Source organism: Falco peregrinus, chromosome 9 (assembly GCF_023634155.1).
Source record: "Falco peregrinus isolate bFalPer1 chromosome 9, bFalPer1.pri, whole genome shotgun sequence".
In the NCBI taxonomy this organism is placed as follows: Eukaryota; Metazoa; Chordata; class Aves; order Falconiformes; family Falconidae; genus Falco; species Falco peregrinus.
In genome coordinates, this window is record NC_073729.1 from 8,228,661 (window position 1) to 8,253,439 (window position 24,779).

Below are 24,779 nucleotides of genomic sequence, written 5' to 3' on the forward strand. Positions count from 1 at the left end.
TCATGAAAATGCAGGAACAACCTTTTTGCTTCAGCGCTGCTGCCAGTTTAGTTTCTGTGGAGTTCCAACAGCTCAAGCCAATATTCCAGGTTGTGTTTATTTGGGTGGTAAGGTCGTTTGTCATATACTAAAAACCTGAAAAGATGGAAGGTTTTGTGTTTTCTCTGCTCAGTTGTTCCAACGTTCCCCACAGCTGGCACTGGGTCGTCACTTTGTGGTGCAGCTCCTCAACACTTCTAACAAAGAACTGAAATTTTATTATTGCTCCAGCATTAATATGTTATAATCTAGAAGCCTAGCCCCTCTGCTCTCCTTGAATTAAACACAGTGCTTTGAGATGCCTCTGTATCTGCAATGGTCAGAGACAATCCCTGGAAACAGGGAGCAGATGTGACTCATGTCAGTTGTGTGTAGATGTGCCCATGCACAAACACATGGTGTCACATGCCTTGCGGCACTGGTAGCAGAGCAAATGGCGAGAAAAACATTTCTCTTTCTGACTGAATTCCAGCATGGGTCTGATTCGTGTCTCTTCACCTTGCACAAGCTTTTGAGTGCCCCAGCTTCCCTGTCAAACATTTCTTGAAAATGCCCAGTCTGAAAATGTGGCCACCAGTGCAAGTTGTGCGGTCAGATGGCAGAAGTGGAGCTGGGAGACTTAAAGGAGAAAGCCACAGCCCAGCACAGCTAATCACAGGCAAAGGCTTCACTGCCAAAGCCATTAGTGTTTCTTTTGAATTAGTGACACAGGAGCTGAGAAACTCCTGAGAGGAAGAGTTGGGAGGGGTTTGCATTTAGGGATTTTACCATCCACACACAGGAAGCAGGGAGACACTTGTGTCCTGGGAGGCTAAATCTGCCACCCAGAGTAATTTTTCTAAGGACACTCAAATTATTGTTCACCTGCAGCAGAGCAGTGGAGGTTGCATTTGCTTTTACTCTGGAGCATGCCTTGCCCGAGGATGTATGCAGAGGGAGTGGTCTCCCGAAGCAGGCACAGGCAACTTCTCAAAGCACTGGTCTGCTGAAACGATGCTCTGTTTGTATATGGAGCTTGGAAGTGGGTTTTTGGTTTTGGAGTGTTACCCATGCAGAGAGGCTGTATTTGCCATAAAGTTTGACTGGGTCAACCTGAAATCCTCACAACCCACCTGCCTCAGCATGCCAGGACAGTTTTCAGTATAAGGAAATGAGGCAGCTGGAACAAGACAACTCTGGGTGTATGGCTGTGTTTCCCCATCTGGGTAGGAACCACCATGGCTGATGTTCTCCCGCTCAATACCCTGGTCCAGGATGAATGAGTAGGAGTCCAAGGTTCCAGTGAGCTGTGCTTCAGGTGAGGCACATGGAGACAAGAGCCCATGCTCCAGCAGCTAACCTGTGTTCCTCGCTTTTGCTGATGTGTCTTGAAGTGTTTGTTTCTGATGGAGGCTTCCCTGGGATGCAGGGCGTTGTCAGGGTGATTTTCAGCTGCTCCGGTGTGGAAAACATTGGCCTGAGTAATCCAAGAACCAAGTTACATGATCAGGTTTTGGTTTGCCTATCTATAATTTTGTTAGTATGAGCACAGCAGTGAGCAGATGCAGGTAGGTGGAGGACATGGGCTGTGACTAACTCTCTGCTTTCCAGATGGTTTGTTTTGTCCAGGTCACTCAATGTGGGTTATAAATGTGATAAATGGGAACATGCTGTCTACACGTAACACCAACAGCAGTATCTGTAACAGGAATTAGGATGATAAACTCACAGGTTATACACAGTTACAAAGAATGAGGCTCAGGCCTGGGCATCTTAATTGCCATGCCAAGGAAACCTGGATGATGTTTTCCCTATTTGAAAGACGTGTGGCCAAACGTCACAACATTCAGAAAAGTTTTGATCAGATCAAATTTGGTACATGGAAAAAGCTTTTGGGCTGGTTCTGCCTATCCTGATGTGAAGAGATTAAGGGTTTGGATCATTCACCCTCCCAAAACAAAGACTAGAAATGAAAAGATTTGTGACAGGTATTCAAGAGGATTTCTGATTTCTGAGGTTTGATTCTGAGACAGGCCAAGTGGATATCTCTGAATACCTTTGAGCTAGAAGCAGGAGGGTCTCTGTCTTCAGGGTGGAGCTCTAGGAGCTCTTCACTACCAGCCTCTCCAGCCTCTGGAGCTTCAGCCTGAAACCACTCATCAGACAGAGTTGCTTGTAAGATGGGGGACTGGTCCTGATTAACCCAAGTTCCTTCCAGTCCTTACTTATGTATGTTTGGGAGTTTTGGTAACTTCTCCTGGGAGATCTTACCCTTAGGAGCTGGGAGAGCGTCATACAGCTTAAGAGCAGGGTCTGGCACCTGGTTGGCCTTGCAGAGAGGTTAAGGGGCCAGGAGATGCTAACACGGGCCAAAGAGCTGAGGCTGGCTGGGGAAGGTTTGGAAGCAGGCCTCCCATTCCTTATGCATGTACGTAGGCATCCTGGGTCACCCTGGGGCTGACTGTGCTGACCTAGCACTGTTTCTGGTAGCATCTCTCTTGGGCAAGGTATGGCCAACTCCTCAGCGCAGCCCCCTGTGCCTGCCTGTGGTGTTACGGGCTGTTGGGAAGCTCTGTCCCCTTAAATCAGGAGTGGATGGTAGGGCAGAGCGTGGGGCCCTGGGGCCATGCAATGCCCTGAGCATAGCTGTGCACCGGGAGCTCTGGGCAGCTCTGAACACGCTTCTGGAGAGATAAACCTGTGCCTGTCTGCTCCTGACCCTGCGGATGTCCTCGTCCTGGGAGTGTCTACCGAGCATCATCAGTAAGGCTTGCTTTTGAGATCTGTGCCGCCAGCCAAACGCTGGTAGGAGCGATGAAGGGCACCCGTCCAGAGGGTCACGATCCAGCTGTCCCTGTGTGCCTGTCGTACAGCTGTGCGCCTCGCCAGCCAAACCTCACAAATGTGTGGCACTGGGAAGCTGCTGGCAAGGAAATATTTTAAGAGCAAATGCAAGAAACCACTGCACAGTTTGAAGGTGTAATGAAGACCTGTAATAAAGCATCTTAAAAAAGCAGAGATGCGGCACAGGTTCTGGTGAACTTTCTTTTTTCTTTTCTGAAAGGAAAACCATAAGGGAATTTGAAGGAATGTTTTTGGTAGGTTTAGGGGGTGTGTGTGTGTGTGTGTGTGTAAAGTGGTTCAGTTTGAGCTACTGTCACACAGTCCCCTTGTATTGAGGGTCTCAGAACTGATCAGAAAACACTCGGTGAGCAAGCAAGGTCTGTCACTCACCAGTGGGCAGGCATTGGCACTGGGGAGCAGAGCAGACCCGGTGCTGCCTGCAGCTGGCAGGGGTGAGAAATGCCTTTGTGGGAGACCCCCAGGTCCTCAGCACAGGCCCCAACACTGAACATCGCTGGTCGCCGCTGGGGAAATGTGGGCAGGAGCCATGAAGCGTGGCTTGGTGCTCAGTCTTGCGCCCGAGACCTGCACTCGGAGAGAGTCATGTTGAGGCTGAATGGGCATCATGCTGATGCCCTGGCTCTGGGGCAAACTGGGGCTGTGCACTGTGCAAAACTAGTGACTAAGTGGGGGATGTGAAGCATTTTTGCTGTACTCTTAGTGACCCCTGAAGTCTGTGCACTGGCCGGTCAGGTGCAGGGGCTGCAGCAGGAGGTGCAGTGGGGCCGTGTCCCCGGCGGGGAGGTGATCCTGCGGAGCTGCCTAGCCATGGCTGGCTCCTAACGCTGCCCCTGCACGCAGGGGACGTGATCGCTGTCTGCCTAGAAGATCATGTTGGCGACACTCAGGGACCCGCAGCGGGGTAGGAGATGGCTGATGTCAGAGCGATGGACCCGTATCTGTGGCAACCAGAATAAATAAATAAATAAAGCAAGCGTGTGTGCTGGAGCAGGAGGCGTACAAGCCGCTTCTCCTGAGCGCAGCTTCGCTGAGTATCTCTTAAGCAGCTTAGCACTCTTGCTCCAGTTTATTAGCTGAGTGCCTTTGTGTCTGCCGGGTGGCTGAGAGCATCCTGCTGCCGGTCCCCTTGGCAGGGACCCCGGGAGCCTCCCCAGCCCTTCATCCCTCCCCCCCCCCCCCCCCCCTGCAGCGAGGGCAGTGGTTTGCTCCGTGCATCCAGAGCTCGATGTGAAGCCACTGCTCGGTGGTGAATTTTGGCCCCGCTGCCGTGCAAGGCCGGAGGCGTCTGCCCGCATCCCGGTGGTGGGCCTGTCTTCAGGCAGGAGCCTGATTTCCAAGAGTGGCAGCCAGTGCCTGCGGGAGGCGAGCAATGCTGGAAGTGTCGTAGCGGAGACGGAGATGGATGGTGTTGGCAGCAACAGGACCATGTCTTACAGTAGATGGAGTTACAACAGGTATCGTCTATCTTGTTTTGGTTTGTTGTTTCTTTTTTTTTTTTCCTTTTCCTTTCTAATACTGCAAGACTGGCAAGCTGTTTATATAAACTGAGACGAAGAGCCCTCTTCAGGAAAGCATAAACCTATACTTATGCCGCTTTTACTGTCGGAAAGACACCTGAGGCACCCGGGTCTCGGCGACTCGAGCAGTGGTGCTTGCTGTTTTTTAGTAGGTGTTTGTCTGGAAACCAGGGTGGTAGTTTTGCCCTGCTGTGGCAAGACCAGGGGCTGCTGCCAGCCCCGAGCAGTACAGCACAAAGGTTCCCCGGCTCTCTCCTCCGAGCAGGGCAACTGAGATGCAGTGATTGCCTGAGCAGTCACCTAGACTTCTGAAAGGGGATCTCTAGTAACTGCCATTCAAAGCCCTCGCCTAGATGTTTCCTACAAATACAAACTAATGCTTAGGAAAGGAAGGGGCCAGGGAGCCAGGATGTGCCTGAAGAGTGGTATTTTCAAGCAAGAGCTGTAAGGAATGCTGTGTGCAACCCAAGTACCACAGAGCTAAGAGGGCTGAATTAGGTGTCTCCCTGAGACAGCTGAAATATTCACACCGTTTCATATCAAGATGCAACTATGTATATGTGTTTTTTCTCTTCCAGGGAATGGAAAATTATTGTAGCGCTAGCCTTGCTTTTATGTGATTCATGGTTGTGACTGACAGGTTCTCAGGTTCTTTGAGCCTGGATTAAAAATAAAAACAACCTTCATACTATTTTTTTTTTTCCTTTCACTTTTTGTCTGTATAAATGTTACACCTGAAATCCTGAAATGGGGCTAGATGCTAAGCAGTGTTAGCATCTCACTGAATCACTATTGCAAGCCACCTCAATATTCTGAAGAAATAACCTTTGGAAGTGGTTTTCAGTGCTTAAACACATATTCAGTGTCGCCCACGCTTCCCAGGTGCATGGCTTTATATGGTTTATATGTACATCTAGTGAGTTTAACTCATTTTCAGTACATTCATATTTCCTCAGCAGAAAATGTATACAGATACATACAGAGGTGGCAATGGGAACAGTGTCATCTTTGGAAAACATGTGTATATGTTTATGTATATGCAAAGCTGAGTTATACAACAAGCTGTGGTTTTATGCATATATTCTCCCACACAGAGGATGCTTTCTGTCTGATGCTACATCTTCAGCAACTGCAGCATTGAGACCCTGTAGTGCTCAGGTCTGTCCCATGCAGTCCAAGTTTGCAGTAGTTTTGATATCCTAACCCTGCAGTAAACAATCCGAATATTTCATAAAACCTCCTCTTGGATGCTTTCTCCCAGTGCTATCGCATTCTGATTTAACCTTATGTATTGCTTGCCATGTATTTCTCCAGTTTTCAGTCTTCCTTACCGTGACAGAGAAGTTGCTGATTGCTGTTTATTAGCCTTACACCCAGGAGATGTACTGCACTCATGTCTACCCTGCTTGGCTTTCATGCTGCACCTGGGGGGGGCGGGGAGAAATGCAATATTTCAGTGCCCAGGGTGGTTTCTTGGTGACCAGTTTCCAGATTTTTATATTTTCCCCACTAAATCCAAGCTCCATGAACCAATACCTGCATACTATATATTTTTCAGTGCTGAGAGGCTAAGTAGTGAATGGCTGCTTTTACTTATAGTCTTCCCTTTCTAAAAAACGGTGTGGAGTTGTTCTTGCACGCTGAGCCTGTCCTCCCACACCCCTCTTGTGCCCAGGCCCACGACAGACCTCTTTAGTATCCCAAGCCCTAGTGGCTGCCTTGCCATTTGAGTTTGAAGTGCGTTCACAGCCCCATCTTCGGTCTCAGTGAGCAATGACAGGAAAAGGATTTGGATGAACTTTCTGCCAGGGGGGGAACTCTTTTTGAGGATCTTTGAGCATCTGCGGTGTGTGCCGAAGCCCAGGGACATGGGCTTTCCCTGCTGGGCCCTGCTCCAGCAGGGGGTGGGATGCCTTTCCGACCTGCAGGCTCAGGCAAAGCCCCACAGGCTGAGACCCTCCCCCGGCTGCTTACTTGACTGTTGGGGCTTGCATGGGAACATGCAGTTCTTGCAAGATTTCATGAGAGTTGCGCCTCAGTGTAGCGGGTTGTAGGAGCTTTGCTAGTCAAGTTAAACAATGTAATTTGCTCCTTCCTCAAGGGACACCTGTAACCTTGGGCAAGAAATGCTGCTGCTTGCAAAGCAGAGGTAAAGACTCTTACGTCATTTACAAAAGTCCTGTGAAACCACGTGATGATGCTTGGCTTATTCCTCCTCACCAGTGCGCACGAAACGTCATAGCTGGGGTTTAGGGCTGGGGTTATTCCAACATCAGCTGGCAGCAAAGAGAGCATAACTGATTTTTTTTGGGGGGGTAAAAACCCATAATATTTCCAGTTCTTAACTCTGTTACTCATTACAGCATGACCTGCAAAAGTCACTGTGCTTTTTTGCTTGTTCCCTCCTCTATTTCCTTGGAGTTAGGAGGGGTCTAGAAACATACCTGTCTGCACAGACATGTGGGGCAGCACCATGAACAGCTGAGCGCCGTGCAAAAGCTAGTGACTGCTCCTGCTGATGCACACCCAGGTTTCTCCTCTTGATGTTGGTCCCCATGAATCAGCATTGCAGTTATAGAGGGACAGGGCCGATGGAGCAGGTGCTGCCTTTATAAATCCAATTGCATCTATAATTTTAAAAAATGCTCGATGTCAGTTGAATCAGATGAAGTGCATGAAACAGAGGTTGTGGCCTCTGGACTCTCTAAGACGCGTGATGGTAGAAACCCATGGAAAGGCGGGGAGTTGCTGTGTCCCTTTTAAATGGCCAAGCATGTGCCTTGCAGATTAAAGCACTGATGTGCAGTATGCAGATGTTTTTTCTAGTGGGGCTTGTCTGGCATTTATTGTGTATCTCAGCATTTGGCCCTGTGATTGTGATCCTTCCTTAGACTGGATGCACAGAACTTCTCTACAGGAAACCCACCGCTCATTCCTGCGGGTAGTTTGTGCAATGAAGAACAAGTCCAAACACTGGCTGTGAAACTTGAGGTGAGGGAGCCCCACGCAATGAGAGGAGACTGTTCAACAAAGTTCACTTCAGCTGCTCTCCTAACCAAAGGAAAGCTTCCCCCCTCCCCCAACTACACCAGTGTGTATGTGAAAAGGAAACAGGTACAATATAAAAAGCCTGTTAAAGATCACATGTGGCATTTCCATGTCTGACTTGTTGGCCTTCCTAAAAAGCCAGTCTTGTCTTGGGCATATCTTTCCCTTCCTCCCGTTTCAGTGCTGTGATAATTTCCTTGTGACTCTGAACGTTGCCAGCCGAAAGCAGGGGATAGGCAGCAATTTAAACAAATACTAGGTATATTATGAAGGTCCTAAAAACACTCAGGACTTCTGCAGTCAACCAGCTAGTTCCTAGAGAAGGATAACACCGCTCTTTCACTCTCTGCTCTCAGTGATACCCTCTTTTCTGGACAACTACTACCCATTTCTATTCTGTTTCTTTTCCTCCTGAGCAATGTGTTACCTGCTCACCGTACCTATGGCCCCCAGGAGTGCAGAAATGCTTGTCTTCCAGAGAAGACCCAAACCTGCCCTTTCTCATGTTCTTGGTTTTCAGTGCTGGCACAGGTTTTGGCAGCTGGGCTGCTGCCCATCAGCACTCTTGCCACTCCACAGCTTTGTCTGGGGGCTGTGCAGCACCTCACTCTTGCAGATGCCACACAGGGACTAGTAGAGCATTTCCCCATCAAGCTCTTCAGGAAGTGTTCACCCATCCCAGTTCGCTGTTTTTAAATATTGCCCACGTGGGCTTAAGAGCCACCAGGTAGTACTTTCTTTGGGACTGATGCATTCCCGTAGGAGTTCATGGTCTGTATTCAGGGACTTTCACTTTTAAGGGGCTCTGCTGTGTGCTGTGGCAGTTGCTGGTGGTGCCCGCAGGTAGGACTTGAATGCCGTGTGAAGCTGACTTCCTCTAGGCAACTTGCAGCCAAACAGTTACTGAAAACATCCAATGTCAGGAGTGAAATGAGCAGCAGAAGATGGGGCGTTCAAAAGCCTCCTTGTGCTGGCACTCTCTGGAAATGGAGGTGGCAAGTGGAGGTTTTAAACAGTGCTTCCTGTTGTACCCTGGTGGAAATGGAAGCTCAGAGAGGAGAGTCATTAATATGATAGGAAGGTGAAAATGGAGAACAGGTTTTGGCTGGTATAAGACTGCAGAGACATTCTCGTGAACTGAGCCACCTGAGTCCTTCATAGCAGTTCCAGCAGCTAGAGACCAGGCGGACTGAAAACTAACTCTCAACAGCACCACTCAGATTTGACTGCTGAAGTTCAAAATGGTGCTTGTGAAGGTCTGAGGGAGCTCTGATACCATGGACGTAGTTAAATCCAAACTCTGGGGAGGCACCATTTAGGAAAGTGTGCAGAATTCAGTCAGCTCATGGACACAGGAGGCAAGTTTGAAATCAAATACAGGGGCAAATACTGTAGACTGGGAATCTCCAGGACGCATTTGGGAAGACTGTGCAAGGCAGCAGTGGACTGTATGATTTTTCAAGGTTTTTCAGGTGTCAGTGGCCTATGCATAGCTCTTACGATGAGGGTCACAACTGAATGGCTAGTCCAGAAGGATTTTCTGTGGTAGCAGTAGAAAGTTTTGCAGCAGCAGGAATGGGTAGCCTGCAGATTATACCTATATGTGAACAGAGAGGTTAGTGTTGCTTTTTTTTTGCCTTTTTTTTTTTTTAATAACCCAACAAACCACAAGAAAATGCAAGCTGTGGAGACGGTAAAAGCCGCAGTTTCTTCCTTCCTTGTTCACAATTCTTCCTGAGACCAATGCATTCACCATTTTTCTCCTCTATTCTCTTCGCTTCATTTCCATGCTTATTTTCTGTATTTTCCTGGAAAGCTTTAGTTCAGCTGTACTGGGCTCACAAATTAGCATGCTACGATTAATGTAGGCTTTACTGTTAGCATTTGGAAGTATATTTTGGGGAACTTACTCCCAGGATGTTTCAACTGTTGGAGATAGCTGAAAAGTTTTTTCTATTAATCTGTCTCTTTGCTATGTTCTGGATATCAGCATCGTTCATGGCTTCCTTTTGAAGCTGCGATTTCTGTTTTACCTTTTTTTATTCTGTGTTGAAAGCTATGACTGTGCATTTGGGTCAGGGTGTTTGAGGGTTTCAATCTTAAATCTTGTGTGAAGGTTTTTAAACTTCTCTACCTTTATCTTTTTTGGAACATGCTGTCATCAATGAGTAAATGGCGGTTGTCCTCCAAACTTCATCCCAAAAGGGCTTTCTTAAGGAAACTGTAATTTCTTTTTCCTTCTCTTCTTTGAAATAGCGGCTGTGAAATCCTGAAGCATGCAGGTACACTTCTTACCTTCCTAGGCTTGCTGCAGTGAGTGCATTTTGACTACGCTGAAGAGCAGCTCCACTCTCCGTTCGCAGCAGCACCATCTCAAGCACTGCATGCTGATCTGCTGTCAGGAGATGGGTGGCACATGATGCCCTGAACCTCTGTTGGTAGCTACTGCTAAGTCTGCTCTTAAGGGGAGGTAGCATGTTGAGGAAGATGGTTGAGGAGGGAGTCCCTTGGCCACTACCACCCTTCTCTCCTCTGCCATCTTGCGTCTTTAGGTGGTTTCCTCCTGGAGTAGATACCTTTATAGCTGTAGTCATTGGACAAAGCACCTGGATGGAAAAGAAGTGGAAATTGTTCTATGGGACAAAAGGAGAGGTAGAATCAGTCAGCTCTCAAGTGAAAGCAGAATAAAACATCTGTGTAACAGACAAATTTATGAGGATTTACATAGCAATGTTGCACATTTAGTTTGCTGGAAATCTGGTCTTTATTTTTCTTTCATAATGAAGTATCATAATATCAGTTACACAGGAGAACCTAGAGTTTGGGAATGATGTTTCCTTTCTTGAGTCAAGACGCGTGGAAAGATCTGCGGGTGTGTTCATGTGCATCCTCCCATGCTAAGGATGAATGTTTTGCGTTGGTTGGCAGCATATCCTTGGGGTGTATGAATTCTCCAGAGACTGCGTGGTGGCTTGTGACAGCCTGGCAGAGAGGTGTAGGAGAGAAAACTTCAGCTCCCACTTTGCTGAAGAAGAAATTTTAAAGCTTCTTAAACAGAAGAAGCCTGAGAAAAAATTTTAAACCTACTTGGCTCATGTACAGTGGTGCAAACCTAATGAACATAAGAATTGTGTTTGGAGCAGTAAATATTACAGCCAGCAGCTCAGCAATGAGAGAAAAGGGTAAGTTTTTAAGTGGAAGCCGCTGTTACAGCTGATCTTTCATTTATCCATAGTATGTAACACATTAGTTAAGAATTTACAGTAAGAGACAATCACTAAAGAGACGACTCTGCCTGGAAGATGTTACTTGTATGTTGTCAGTCATTTCATTATTCATTTTTTATGTAGAAGTGCACAAGCTGGGCCATAGCAATCAACAGACATCGCTGGTGTGTAAAACTTGACACCCCATCTCAAGTTTTCAGTGGGCAGGTTCCCAGGGATGGTAGCGCAAGACTGTGCGCTCTATCGAGAATTGGACTGTGGTCCCCAACCTCCACATCAACAAACATCAAAAACACAATTCCTCTGTTTAGTGGCTGCCTCCTCATCAATCTTAGTTTTCCTTTATGTCTCGCTGCAATTTAGCTTTGAGTATTTCTGGTTTTGGCTGAGCACCAGCGATACCACTTCTCTCAAATACCAGCGAAACTAAGTGGGGAGCTTCAGTGCTTGAAGGTATTGTCACACAATATAGACCTGCTTCTGCAGATCTTCTATAGATCTGCTCTGGGGGTTGAAGTGGGATGTGGAATGCCATCTACTGTTACCCCCACATGTTTAGCTATAATTCTTCTATCATGACAGAAATGTATTTCTGCTTTGGGGTTTGGGTTTTTGTTTTGTTTGGGTTTTTTTTTCTGGGTTGTTTTTTGTTGTGGGTTTTGTTTGTTTGTTTGTTTGTTTGTTGGGGGGGGGGGGGGGGGGGGCGGGGGGGAGGAGGGGCAGGGAGCCTAGCAGGAATTCTTAGGTTTAAACTAGTTTTAAAAGACATGCTATTAAAACTGTAAATTTTTTCTTTGTGAAGATATGAGGTGAGCAGTATAGTCTCTAAATATGAAGAATGAAGGGCAATATAGCAAATCATCTCAGCATTGTGTTGATGGTCCTTTCTTCATGGTCAGAGAGCTCATTAACAAATTCTCATTAACAAATCTTGCAACAAGATTTCTTTTAGAAGGAGCTGGAGAGAAAAATAGAAACAAATATATATATCTTTTGTCAGTGCATTTGTAGACCTCTGTAAAAGTTCCAAGACCTCTGTAAAGCTTTATGCTTAAAACCTGTGTTCCAGGTTTCTCTTGAACCATAAAGCCAACTCAAGCATCTCTTCAGGTTAGAAGGGGCAATAGGAAACCAGCATAAATGGCCATAAAGAGAAGGGCATGTGGTATGTCATAAGAAATGCTGCTCTAGTATTTCTTATTAGCATGTTTCTCTTTCCTTTTCTTTGGTCTTATTGCACGCTCTTTGTGAATGCCTTTTGTTATCACGTCTAAAATACATGCTAAGTGCCTCATCTTCAGTGCTGGGGCACAAAATTGACAGTCTCTTCTGTGCCTGAATATGTGCGTCATACCAGGAAGACTGAACATCGCAGCTCTGAACTATCAGATACTCTTTGTGTTCTCACTGCAGTTTTCAGCTTTATATCATATCCTAAAGAAAAATCAACCATGTCTCTTCTGATCTGCATTCTCATAAAAACTTTTGTCTCTCTGATACAGAATTTATGTAAATGTCACTACTAATGGAAGCCTGAGAAATAAAGTTCATGACTGAAAACCAGCAGAGAGGGTTTTCCCCCTTCAGAAATTAATCTGGACAGAAAGGCAATCCTGACTGTCAACACAGTAGCACATGGCAAGTGCTGCACATGCAGCCAGCTGGCAAGCAGTGGTGCACACAGCTTTGGCAGGTTGATGAGGTTTGGGGAAGCTTGCTCATCACTGGTTTTAGGGGGTGTTTCTGCAAGAACAGAAAAATTTATTATTCAGTTCATTCTGTTCTTTGCAAAGGCCAAAGCTAATCTTTTTTTTAATGCTGTACCCAAGTAGGTAGGGTCTGTGAGTCCATTTCAAATGTCATGCCACTGGGCTAAAACCATAGCCTCGTGCAGTCATGTTCATCAAGTTAATAAGCACCTCTGTGTTTCAATACATCCTTAACTTTCTAGAGAAGGTTGAAAGAGGGGTGGCAGCTGGTTTATCTTTCCAGCACCCTGAAAGCCCATTGCCTTTGGCTTTGTGCTCCTGGCTAGTAACAAGTGCAGTACTTCCAGCAGATGTGGGGCACATCCCAGCAAGTGGAACCTGCAAGGAGAAGGGCTCAGTGCTCACATGGAAGAGGGTCACTGGTGCCCTGGCTAACACCAAGTGCCCCAGGCCAGCAAATAATATCCATTTATACCTGCTGAGTGTTGTTTGTCTGTGGAAAATAAGTATATCATGAGCCCTTAAGATGACCAGACTGAGTTCTGCCAGCAGTCACCTGTATTTGTAGAAGAGAGGGATGTTAGTGAACACTTAAATATATCTGAAATTCTTGAATGCCAAGGTCAAGAACAGGGGAAGACTTCAACAGTTGGTACAAAACCAAAGATGCTTCCAGAGGAGAGCAGGTCTTTGAACTGTAAAATGACAACAAATCGGCTCAAAACCAATTTCAAAAGTGTTTTATAAATTGTAATTTGTCTCCAGGAGTCTACTACGTGGATGATCATCCAGGTAAGTTACCTCACTGTAAAAAAAAAATTAATTTCTTGTTTTTATAAGCTTGCAGCGATGCGCGTTTGTTTCCTTTTATCCTGCTGGTACTATGTTATGTTATGGTCATATTACTCTGACAAACTGCCACACTGTGTCATATATCCATTGCTGTTCAGGTAAATGTGTCAGTTCAAATTCCTGCACCAATTTGTGGGTCCTTAGAGAAACAAGATGTGTGGCAATAGTCTTCCAGTCATACTTAGATGCTGTTATTCCAGAGATAGTGCTCTTCTGTTTCAGAAAGTCTGGTTTATTTTGAAATCTCACATGCACCACCACCAGCATCCTCCTTCATGCTGTGCATTTTTGCTGTCTGTGAACACAGCCGGCTATATTTTGCAGGATGGAATAGTTCCTTATAGCCCCTACAGGCATTGATGACATAGATATCAGTGTTAACTATTGATCTGTTCCTGTTCAACAGTGCAAGTTTACCTAGATTCACTCCTGTCCTTACAGACTTTGCTGGCAATCTTTTAAAACATACTTCCTTAAGTTAAACTTTTCCAACTTTAAAATCCTACTCAAAAATCCAGGTTAAACATCTTCTGCTAGGACTCCTGAAGTACTAAGCATTAATGTGGCTTTTCTGTGTATGTTCTTGCAGATTATTTTGCAGAGCTGTAACCTAAAATCCTACCAAAACACAGGGAATTTGTCTGGCTGCTTAAAGGTGCTTCCACAGAGCTCTGCTTCTCTGCAAGTCTGGGGCTGCGTAAGAAAGCTGTCCAGAGGGACTTAGCAGGGGATATTTAATCAAGTAGTAATTCAGGAGAGGCCATCTCCACACAGACTGTTTTGCCTATCTGCAAGATGCTTGTTTTTCTAATAGTAGAACTGCATTTGTACTTTATTTTCTCCTGTTGGTTTTTTTTTTTTTTTCCCAAGTAGGACTATTGAAGTACAAATGGTGGGCTTTCCCAAGCTGAAGTTGCCGCTTCAAGTTAATTTAACATCTTAGGTAGAACAAAAAAAGTGCTCTGCTTTTTAATATACCTTGGCTAGCTTTAGGAAGAAGTAATGAAACCTAGGCTTCATAACCAGTTTTCAGAATGAAGTTATCATCTGTATTGTGAAACAGTACATTCAGACCCAAACAGACTTTTTGGTAGGAAGGTGCAGATAAATTTGAAGAAGGAAATAAAGAGGGGGGCCAGTAGGGAAACTGGTAGCTGTTCATTATTAAACAGCTGCTGTGTCTCACCGCAGAGCAGGTGAGTTGTTTTTTATGTGCAGGTGAATCACTGCTGGCTACCAAGAATGATGTGTGTGGCCAGTGGATTTAGTTGATTTTAATTAGATGGGTCTAAATGAATCTCAGAAGAGCTGACTTGCACGATGCAGATTTCTGAAAATATAACTTTCTAAATAATGGATAGTCTATAGTCTTATTAGCGATGAGTGAGTAATGGGTAAATACTGCAAGGGAACTGGGAAGCAATGGGACTGGGGCTGGGCGCCAGCAAACAGTGTGAACAGAAGCTTTTAAGGTATTCGCGTAACTCTCCTTGCATGACATACTGTGCTTCAAACAGGCTTAAAATCCAGACACTGATGGAAAGTGTCACCTTCTCCTGGAAGCTGTGATTTTGCCCTGTATGCTGAAGGTGGCTGTGGTTTGCTTCCCAGGTGTGTTCTCCGGTGTGCACAGACATGCTGCCATGGTTTTCCAGTAAATGCATCACCCACACCACCAAAAAAATTTCACTTCTTTCACCCTGACTGCACACTGTATAAACTCCTTTTTCTCTCAGGCATGCTTTATTTTTCTTCTCACCTTCCTAGAAATCCACTGATTGCATTTAGTCAGTGGGGATTTTGAAATTCAGTTTGGGCCACTCACGCAAGAAGCATAGGAGCCATCCTGGGCTATGAACCCAGGCTGACGCCAAAGCCCCTTTAAGTCCCTCCTTACAACCTTTCTGTTCTTCTGCTAATCACAGTAAGAGGATTAGCTTGGGGAGCACAGGATGTTGAATACTACAGTCAAAGATGTTCATATCAGACTCTAGGCTATTTTCATTCATCCTTTTGCAAATGTGAAATGATTCCTGAAGCAATGGGTAAACTGAGATCCAAGGTAGTTTACTCATGCTTGGAATATATGTGTATATATAGCAAGAAAAGGAAATTTGGGCTAAAAAGTAGGAACTGGCCTTAAATCAGAGCTGATATTTAATGTTCCAGACTTGTTAAAAGCCAGAGCTTTTGCTCCCACTGTCCACTTGTATTTGGAAGGAGCTGTATCACGCAGATATTATTTGCTTTCTTTTATGAAAAATGAGCAACCATACAGTACTGCACTGCTTTTGTTAGTGTCTGAATTGTGCTTTCTGCAAAGGTGCACCCCTCCCATCAGTTCCTGGTGCAGGTGGGCTGCTTTTTGCAAGGGAGCTGAGGCTAAGCCACAGCTATTTCTGTTCATAATTTTTGGAGTTCCTAGGGTTGAGCTACAGTCTGACTATAGGGATTATTAAATACATCATCGCAAATATGGTATCATTAATTGCAAATACACTGCCTTTTGTTTGGGAGGCTGGGAGGGAAGGCAGTGATTTTCCTGATACTTACTGTCTCCCATGGGCCATCAGCTCTTGGCTGCCTATGAGGCGAAGGGGAATACTGGCCTTGCCACATGCAGCACTCTAGTGCTCCTGAGTAAGTGAAACCAAAATTTATCTAACAGGCATCCTCCTGGGCAGGCTGGGACTGTAAGCATCCCAAACAAACATGTCTGTGCCTAGGCAGGCAATTGAACATCAAATATGGTAACCTAAATCTGGTTTTTTTCACTGTAGTATCTTTACCATATGTTATGTACATTTAATTCATTCACTGGAAAAACTTCATGGACTAATAGGTTGGTTTAAAATGTAATTAGGATAGAATGCCTGCAAAAGCAGAATCATTTGTTTTCCTTATCCATTGCAGCAAGGCTTTTCTGTTTTCTTGATTGTGCTGTAGATTTAATTCAGTATCTCATCGGATTACATTAGCAAAAGTCAAACGTAAGGATGCTGTATGTGTGGGAGACAAGTTGAATCTATTCCCATCTCAGCACACAAAAATCCAGTTATTTAGGTAAAATCTCATCGCTGATTAACAAGTATAGGTGCTCTGCTGTGTTTTTTCTGCTTGTTTCATGTGAAGTGTTCCTACCCAGCCTGGGGGAGCTGTGCTGTGGGAACAGCCCTGAATAGGGGATGCAGGGTGATGCTGAGTGCTGTTCCTGCTGTGATAAACCTGCTTGTTTGGGGAAGCTATGCATTTATCTTTGACTTAGCTTGGTTTTTTGGTATTGACAATTATCTTTCTGCTAAAATATCTGTCTCTGCTTTTACCTTGCCCCCATTAAACTTGGGATTGTCTGCATGATTTGAAATACGTGCTTCAGTCCCTTTTCTGTGGATCTTATGAATCTTGCCAAGAACAACATTGCAGAGATCATTAGTCTGCATCTTATCAGTTACCTTCCTGGCTTGTTCGGTCCAGACTCTGTCACAAAGAGCAGCTGCTAGTATTTTTATGCATTTGTTATTCTTATGTACTGAGCAGCATAAAAGTGCTGGTGCCTCTAGTAGTGCTATGATGCACCAGTAGTGGGATGAGGCTCTGAGTGTGTTTGCAGGTCTCCGGCTACTTTACCATATGATTGCCCTTTTACTACAGCTGTAGTACCTGAGTTTACCTTTTTGATGTCATCTCGGTCATGGTGAAGCTGAACACAAATTCTGAATTCTCTGTATGGTAAATGAAATAATGTATGCCAGTGTTGAAAATATGGAGAATCAATTTCTTTAATAAGGTTCTCCTCACCCCTCTTGTGTAGGTAGTTGGGAAGCCAGGGTTGGTGACTTTGATAAGAATAGGCAAGGAGAGAAGGAGTGATAAAACAGATTATTTAGCAGAGAATAATACTAGAGCCCTTTAATGAGCCTTTTTTGAAGTATCTAAGATGCAGGCTTTTAATATGGTGCAAAAATTATGCAAAAAGTTTTCTAATGTTACTTGGATTCTGTCCACATGTACTGTCAGTTTTTTCCATGCATAACTTACAGAAAGTCTGTAAGTCATAACTTATGCACTGTCAAATTTTTCTGTGCATAAGTTCCAGCAGGTCTATAAGTTGCAACTTGTTTTTTTGTTTGAGACAAATGAAAACCCTATCCCTATGCAATGGACTATGAAAATACGTACTCGGATCCCACTGACTGTGATATGGTGAGACTGTTCTTGAACGTTTGTTAGACTAACTTAAAATTCACTTTCACCTGAATATTATGCACAAGGGCAGCCTTTTCTCCCCCAGCTTTGCCAGAAGTGAGAAGAGCAAAGGTACCAGGGGAACAATTCGCTGTAGCTGTACTGATCTGTTTGAATTTGAGTTCAGCTTTGTTTTAGTTACAGCCTTGTGGGCTGACATTCAACTGCAGCTTTGTGCTCTCCATCTGGGCCCCAGATGGGCTTATGACTATTCTGATTTGTAGATTTTGTAAGAAAAATAATCTCATAATAGAAGAAACAATGTTTTTGAGGAGGCAAGAGGTGTTAACTGGTATGGTGTTAGGGAATTTGGTTGCCAAATTCAACCAGCCACATTCAGTCTTTTGCTCGCCCAGGAGTAGGAAAGGTTTTTCTTACCAGGTGTCAGAAGATAAGTCTCTAGAATTAGATGTTCACAGTGAAGTTCACTCTCTGGTACTCCCTGAGAGCTGCTGGCATGCTCCGTGCTAGCTCTGCCATCTTGCCTGTCCTGTAACTGTGAACGTCACTCAGTGCTGTTCAGATACCCTCTGGGTATCATAGGAGACTTTTACAGCCACTAGATGAGCCTTTTTATAGCCAAAGCCATATTCTCATCCCTCAGTCTGGAAAGATATTGGTGCAGGAAACACACCTTTAAAAATAATTAGGAAGCACAGTTTGTTTTCTCCCATCTCTTTCAAGTCCTCTCCTTTGTATTTCTTTTTTATGCTACTTTACTGTCTTATCTTTTTCTTTCCAGTTTTACTGCAGTTACATCCCTGGTGATGGACTATCAATAAAAAAATCAGGTATTATTTTTGCTGCGCCTTAGCAGTGGACAAGGCTAGAGAAAGTGAGGGTGGATCTTTACAGCTGTTCACTTGGTTTAGCTGCTGCCTGAAGCTGTTGCATGGAGGATTCAATTGCCTTCTGAATTAAATCTCTGCTGTCTTACTAGCGTATGATCTGACAGTTGGCCAGAGCAATATGAGCTGTTATTTTGAGATATTAATCATGTTCTGAAAAAGTATTACCTTATGGTGGTTGTGTAGCTAGCACATCTTTGCAATGCTGAAAGCCTTGCATGTGTAACAGTAGGGCTGCAGCCAGGCATCTCTGTACTAGGGGAGATTTACATCATGATTGACCTTTTTTGTTGGTTCTTTTTTAATTAGAAATACTTTTTAATTAGTTAGAACAAAATGTAATCCTTTTTGATTACAAATACGATAAAATATCAAGTAAGATTCTTTTATTTAAATGGGCAAATCCAATTCATTACAGAAACAAGCCTTAGTTCATAAAGCTAGAGATGTCATACTTTGTACAGCCACGCTGCCTTGCTTGCCTTGGCCTGGGTAAGATGAGGAGGAGTGCTCTCTGTGCTCAGGGACACCAGGGGCTGGTCCAGGTGAGCACCATGAAGTACCTACCCAGCATAAGACACTGTATAGCAGAGTACACGGGAGGGAGGATCCCTTGATGCCTCTCCAAAACACACAGGACTGGGCACTGTTGGAAATCTCAGGCTGGCATGCCTTATTTTTTAAGTTTATTCTGAAATAATACAATTTCTTAGTGGTAACTGACCAAATGATGCTGATGGCATGTGATGGTGCTGATGCCTTGCACAGACCATTTTGGGCATGCCTGCTTTTGGTGGAAATGCCTCTTAGGTCTTGGCTCCAGTCTCTCCTGCCTTCTTATGCTGCATGTACTGTTGCCCCAGGAGAAGTTTGTTTTTGAATGAACTCTTTTGCAGGAAAGAGAGGACACTATGTACACTGGGACTTTTTCTTTGCAATACCATTCTTTGAATAGTTTCTCTACTCCAAGGGTACAGAGTCTCTGCCAATACACAAGGGTTTAGTCTCAGACTAAAGAAGTATCAGCTGTAAGGTGCGCAGAAGATGAGTTTGTCTCTTTTTTTGTTGTTGTTTTTGTTTGTTTGTTTCTTTTAACCACACCATCTAAACTAGAGCACGAGCAGGAAAAGGCACCATCAAATAGTGACTGCCATATGAAGGCAAGTTAATGGTGTAGATGCTGCCAGCAAAGCTGTCTCCCACAGACCTCGCTCCAGAAACTGGAACAGGTTCAGCTCGTTCCAAATTTCCTCTTGTCCTTACACACATTGCTGCAAACCACTCTCTGCTTTTGAGCGCTCTCCTTCACTGTGAAATCTGTCTGGATGGGAGTGCTGACTGTATCCTGAGCATTTCTTTCAATGGAAATACAAAGGAAAGGCAAGTTCCTCATTTAGGAAATCAGGTGGGGAGAGGCACTGGTGGCATTTGCCTGCTTTTCCTCTCCCCCACTCTCAAAATACCCGTTACCAAAAGGTACAGGGAACAGGAGACCCTTCTTCCAAACATGTAACCAAATCCTACTTGTGTATTCAGCTGTGACAAGGTCAGCTAGCTCCCCTGTCTCAAACCCTGCATGTTTATTCTCTTTTTTCCCCTCTACCTGCCAATATATACCATATTCATCTGCCTTGCTAGGTGTTGCAAGGCATAATTCCTTCACATTTTTTGATTAAATCCATTTCAAAGTTCTACTTATTTGCATAAATACACTTTATTTCTATTTGCTGACCTAAGACACTCATCAGAAACATTACTCTCATCTGGAAATTAGATCTCATCCCCTGGAGTCTGCATCATCAAAAATAAGGTCTGTGTCTTCAGCGGCCCCATGGGCCAGCTGACAGGCAGCCCAGCTTTTTCAGCACGTCATGGTCATCGCTGAAACTGCTCAGCACTCTTTGTAGCAGAGTTGCCTGGAACGTTAGGAAATAAGTCTATAGAAAATGGACTATCCTCTACTCTGTAGCTATTGTCAAGCTTTGGAGAAGCTAGTCCTGGGCACATTTTCCTGCACATTTCCCCCTGTTTTGGGCCTGGTTTATGAGCGAGACCCCGAGCGGCTGTTTGGTTGCCAAGAATAAGTGTTACCAAGAAGTGTTACTCCAGAGTGCTCAGTCATACAGCACTGAGTGCCTGTTGCAAAAAATAGCTTTATGTAGATTGTGTGAGGTGCTGAGAGGAAGCTGAATTCCCTAAGGCTCTTGGCTGGGGGGGAGGCTTTTTTGTCCAACTATGTCATACGCATGCAGACATGCCAAAGCATGACAGTGTGCTGCTCCTGCATTTCAGAGGCCTGTAGATTGTTTTTCTCTGAGAACAAGATATCTGAAAGATATAGTGATTAATGGTAAAACAGGCTTTCCCTGCTCCCTGCAGGTCAAGCCTTCATGAGTAAGAAGGCTACTACCATAGGGCTGGAATTTCTTCCTGAGGCCTGTCACATCCAGAAACTCTATTTTTCTTTTCTCGCTCTGTGCATTTTTTCTGGTAATGGAAACTGTCATCTGTAATTGAGACTATCACATTGAAATGTGAGAATAGTACAGAAGTATATGTAATTTAACTAATTTTGAAGCTGCTCATCACCCTTCCTAAAACATTTTTAGCAACCCTATGTAGTCCTTTCCAGCCAGCACTGCTTTGATATAAAAACAAGGCAAACCTCCATCTCTTAAACCACAAGGCAGAAGAAGGGTGGTGGAGACTGGGTTGCTTCCTTCAGCTTGGGCCATATCTGTTGTCCTTATTGGTAATGGAGGTTTGCCCTCTTGTAAGCATGCGAGACCAGTGCCGGCACAGGTGGCTGATACCCCACCTTCATGTGGCACAGTGGTCCCAGCACAAACTTTGTGATTTGTAAAATGCTGTGGCATAGCATGGGGTTTGCATTCAGTGAATTGGACACAGGATTTGGATAAGTGGTTTAATACATCTCTTGCTGTAGGTAACTGAATCTGATTTGGCTAACTTTGATGTTGGTAAAACGCCACGCATTTCCTACATCATGTACAAAAAGAACAGGAGCCAACAATTTTTCATGACTTATTACCACTCCAGTATTTATGAGCCAGCAGATTGGGGGGGGGGGGGGGGGGGGGGCGGTTTATAAGCCCTCACAGGGTGCAGATTTTACAAAGTACCATTTCCTTGGTCAAGGTGTCAGTATATTTTAGATTTCAAAGAAGCAGTCTTCTAACTCCAGTACTGCGCTGGCCTCATAAAAGTAATTTGTTACTAAGTCATCAGAAAGAGGTTGAAAGTAACTTACATTTATCTTGAAATACCCTGTAATTTTGTAAATGCAAAAGGCAGAAATCTTGGGGCAAACAGAAGGAACATAGCTTTGTCTTCAAGGCTTGATGTTGTTGAAAAAAATTTGCTCATTTTAGCTGTCACAAAATGAGATACTTCTAAAATATTTTTTCAGCTTTTACTCTCCCATATGTTGAATGTGAAATAGCTCCTGTTATTAGCAATTATATTTTGTCATAAATATGTCTCTCAACACACTAAGACCTGTTTGCCAGATATACATGATAATGCTGTTTCAACAGCAAACTGATAAGATGCTCATTACTTTACGGTCACTAATTAAGTAATTACTTCACCTGGGATATATATTGCTTATTTTCTCTGACTTGATTTTTCAAATGGCTTGCATTTAAACCCAGGTCATGCCAGGTCACTTGAATTTACTTTTTTAAGCTGTGGTTGAGTCAAGAGGTTTACAAATATTGGCTCCTGTTTACATAACAAATTTCCCATCTTGTTCTGATTGAGCTGCAATTTAAGCAGAGCATCAGTCTGCTAAACAAATCAGGTATGTTTATCAAGCCTGGCATATTGTGAGTGAGCTTAGTTGATCAGTCTTCAGAATCCTTGACACAAAAAGCCCATTTAGATAAAAAAAAAGGGGGGGGGGGTGTGTGTGTAGGAAATACAGTATTTTAGAAGTAAGGGAATTCATAACATTTTGGCTGAATGCTGAGAAAGTGCCAATATGTTTAGAGAAGTGCTGAAATTCCTTGGCCTCTTTAAAATACTGCATGCAGCTTTTCATTCCTATGTCATTCGAGATCCTCTAATCAAGAAAACATAAGCCTGATATTTGCACACACAGTCTAGGAAGGAGAAATATAAAGGTAGCCACAGGCCCTTGTGGAGAACTGAAAGCATAATGGTTTTTCTCACCTGTAGCATGCAGGAGGAGGGACATGGCTGATGGTGCACTTGGTTGCCTGTGGCTCCTGAGGCTGATCGGTAAGATACCCTGCTATAACTGGTTCTTGCATTCTACTGGGCGGCAAAATATTGACTAGAAAATGACTGTATAAGAAATCCCCAATTCCTTGTAAGTAGGCATCTGTTTTTCTGAGATACTTAAGTTGCATGATATTGGGCAGAAATCTTGCTTTTGAGCACACATCACTGCTTGCAAAGCAGAACACCCCAGTCCCCCAGGTTGTCCCTGGGTGCTGGGAGTGCCTGAGGCACACAGGGAGGAGTACAGTCCCACTCCCAGAAGCAAAGCTGTGGCCACACTGGGCTGGTCTGAGGCTCAGAGGTCCAAAGGGTCTTGGAGGGGTATGGTTTTATTATGACCCATTATTTGTGCAATGCAGTCATTTTGCAATATTGGCAAGGGCTGGCAGAGAAAGGGAAGTGCTGAGTGTCCAGCAGTGTGATTAACATTTTCAGAGCTGGGCTTGCCAGATGCCTGGATTTCAAACATTTGGTTTAAATTGGGTCTGGACCATTGGAAGTACAGGGAAGTCTATCCTGTGGCAATTGTAAAATGGTTTATGCACAAGCAGGGGACATTGCTGCACTGCCATGCTCAAAATGTCCCATCTGCTCCCTCTCCATACTAACAAGGGGCATCTCTGAAGTATATCTTTCTTACAGAGCTAGCAAGAGCCAGATACTCCCAGAAATGCTGGGTTTTCATACTTTGATACCTATGGAATAAATTAAAGGTAATGGGGCAGTCAGAAATCAGAGCCATATATGCTTTACTGAGATGGCCTTGTTGTAGGCCTACTTGCAAACGTCACCCTGTGCTGAAGAGTGGATGGTTGAGCCCTGACAGCCTGTCTTGTAGTGGACTCTGGAGCAACCAAAAGTGACTGAAATAGGACCCAAATAATGATAAGCGATAAGAAAAATTGTGTCAAATTATGCTAGTCTAAAATGTGACCATATTGCTTAACTCCATAGCAAAATGTGTTGCAAAGCAACCTATTGCTGATATTAAAAATACAGTGTTTAATACCAGAAGTTTCAATGAGTTTGTGCAGTCCCTGATGAAATGAGAACATTTCAATCCAAATAGTCCATTACAGCAGAATAGGATCTATATTTTTTCTTTCATATCTATAGTCTTTTCTTTTGGCTACTTCTAAGCAGAGGAATGGGGGAATTTAACAGAATTGGTCAGAAGTTTGGGGGAGACCAAAATAAAACAAAAGTTTTCAGTCCCAAGCCCTACTCAAACCACACATCCTTAAAATAGTGAAAATACACTTTACAGTGTGGACCCCTGCCCTTAATTCTATTCAGTAAGGTGTCATCTCTTCAATCTTTGCAGCAAACTTGTTGCTGGGGTTAAACAGCCAGGTGCATCTGGCAGATAGGACAGTTTTGGGAAAAGGGCTATAGGGTTGGGTGAAACAGATACAGAAATAAGGGAACCTGGCATAACCTAGACAGGCACAGCAATGTACCTCTGGAACAAGTCTGAGTAAGACTCTGAAACCAAGCCTGCAGGTGCTGACTGGGAGCAGTTTTGGATCTTGGAGCTGGAAAAGTTTTTTCTGACATATGTTAGTTTGGGGAGAGAAAACCAAACTCTCAGCTCTAATTTTCTACTTCCTTAATCAACTTCTCAGAGAGATATGAGAACATGCGGCATGCAGATCACAGGTGAGGGGCCCGAAGATAAGTACTCAAGAGCTCTGCCAGTATTCTCATTTGTGTTATTGATTTCTTTATTGGTTGAGAGACTTGGTCAAATAGAATATGTGGGTATTGTGATAATTCATGATCGTAGTGTTTGAAATACATTGGGAAATGAGTAACATCTCACAAGACTGGCTAAATTTGGAGAGAAAAATATTTTCAAGAGCCTATAAAGTAGTTTAAATAATAGATGACTACCTGTTACTGTGATTTCCACCTTCCTGCCCTACCCCCTCCCCCTTCCTCCCTCCAGCCCCCAAGTACATTTTGGGCATGTATTCATTTTCTTAAAATGCAAGTATTCTAAAAGAAAAAATGATGGAAGAAATATTTAAAATTGGAAATCAACACAAGTGCCTTGCTGTAGACCAACAAGAAATAGAGGGTAAATTCTCCAACAATACAGTGAACTTCCTCCCATGTTACAGCAGCGATATCCCCAAGAAAGATGGTGATAGTGTAAACAAAGGATGCTGTGTACAAACCATC

At 44.2% G+C, this 24,779-nt stretch overlaps 1 protein-coding gene across 1 annotated transcript in view; it reads left to right on the forward strand.

The window, feature by feature from the left end:
* The first annotated feature begins 3,984 nt into the window (after positions 1–3,984).
* The window catches only part of TUB (TUB bipartite transcription factor), a 164,806-nt gene continuing 144,011 nt past the window's right edge, over positions 3,985–24,779 (forward strand). The window contains exon 1 of the mRNA XM_027784983.2: positions 3,985–4,337. Coding sequence (XP_027640784.2) covers positions 4,282–4,337 — 56 coding nt within the window. The 5' untranslated portion in view covers positions 3,985–4,281. The remainder of the gene's footprint in view (positions 4,338–24,779) is intronic.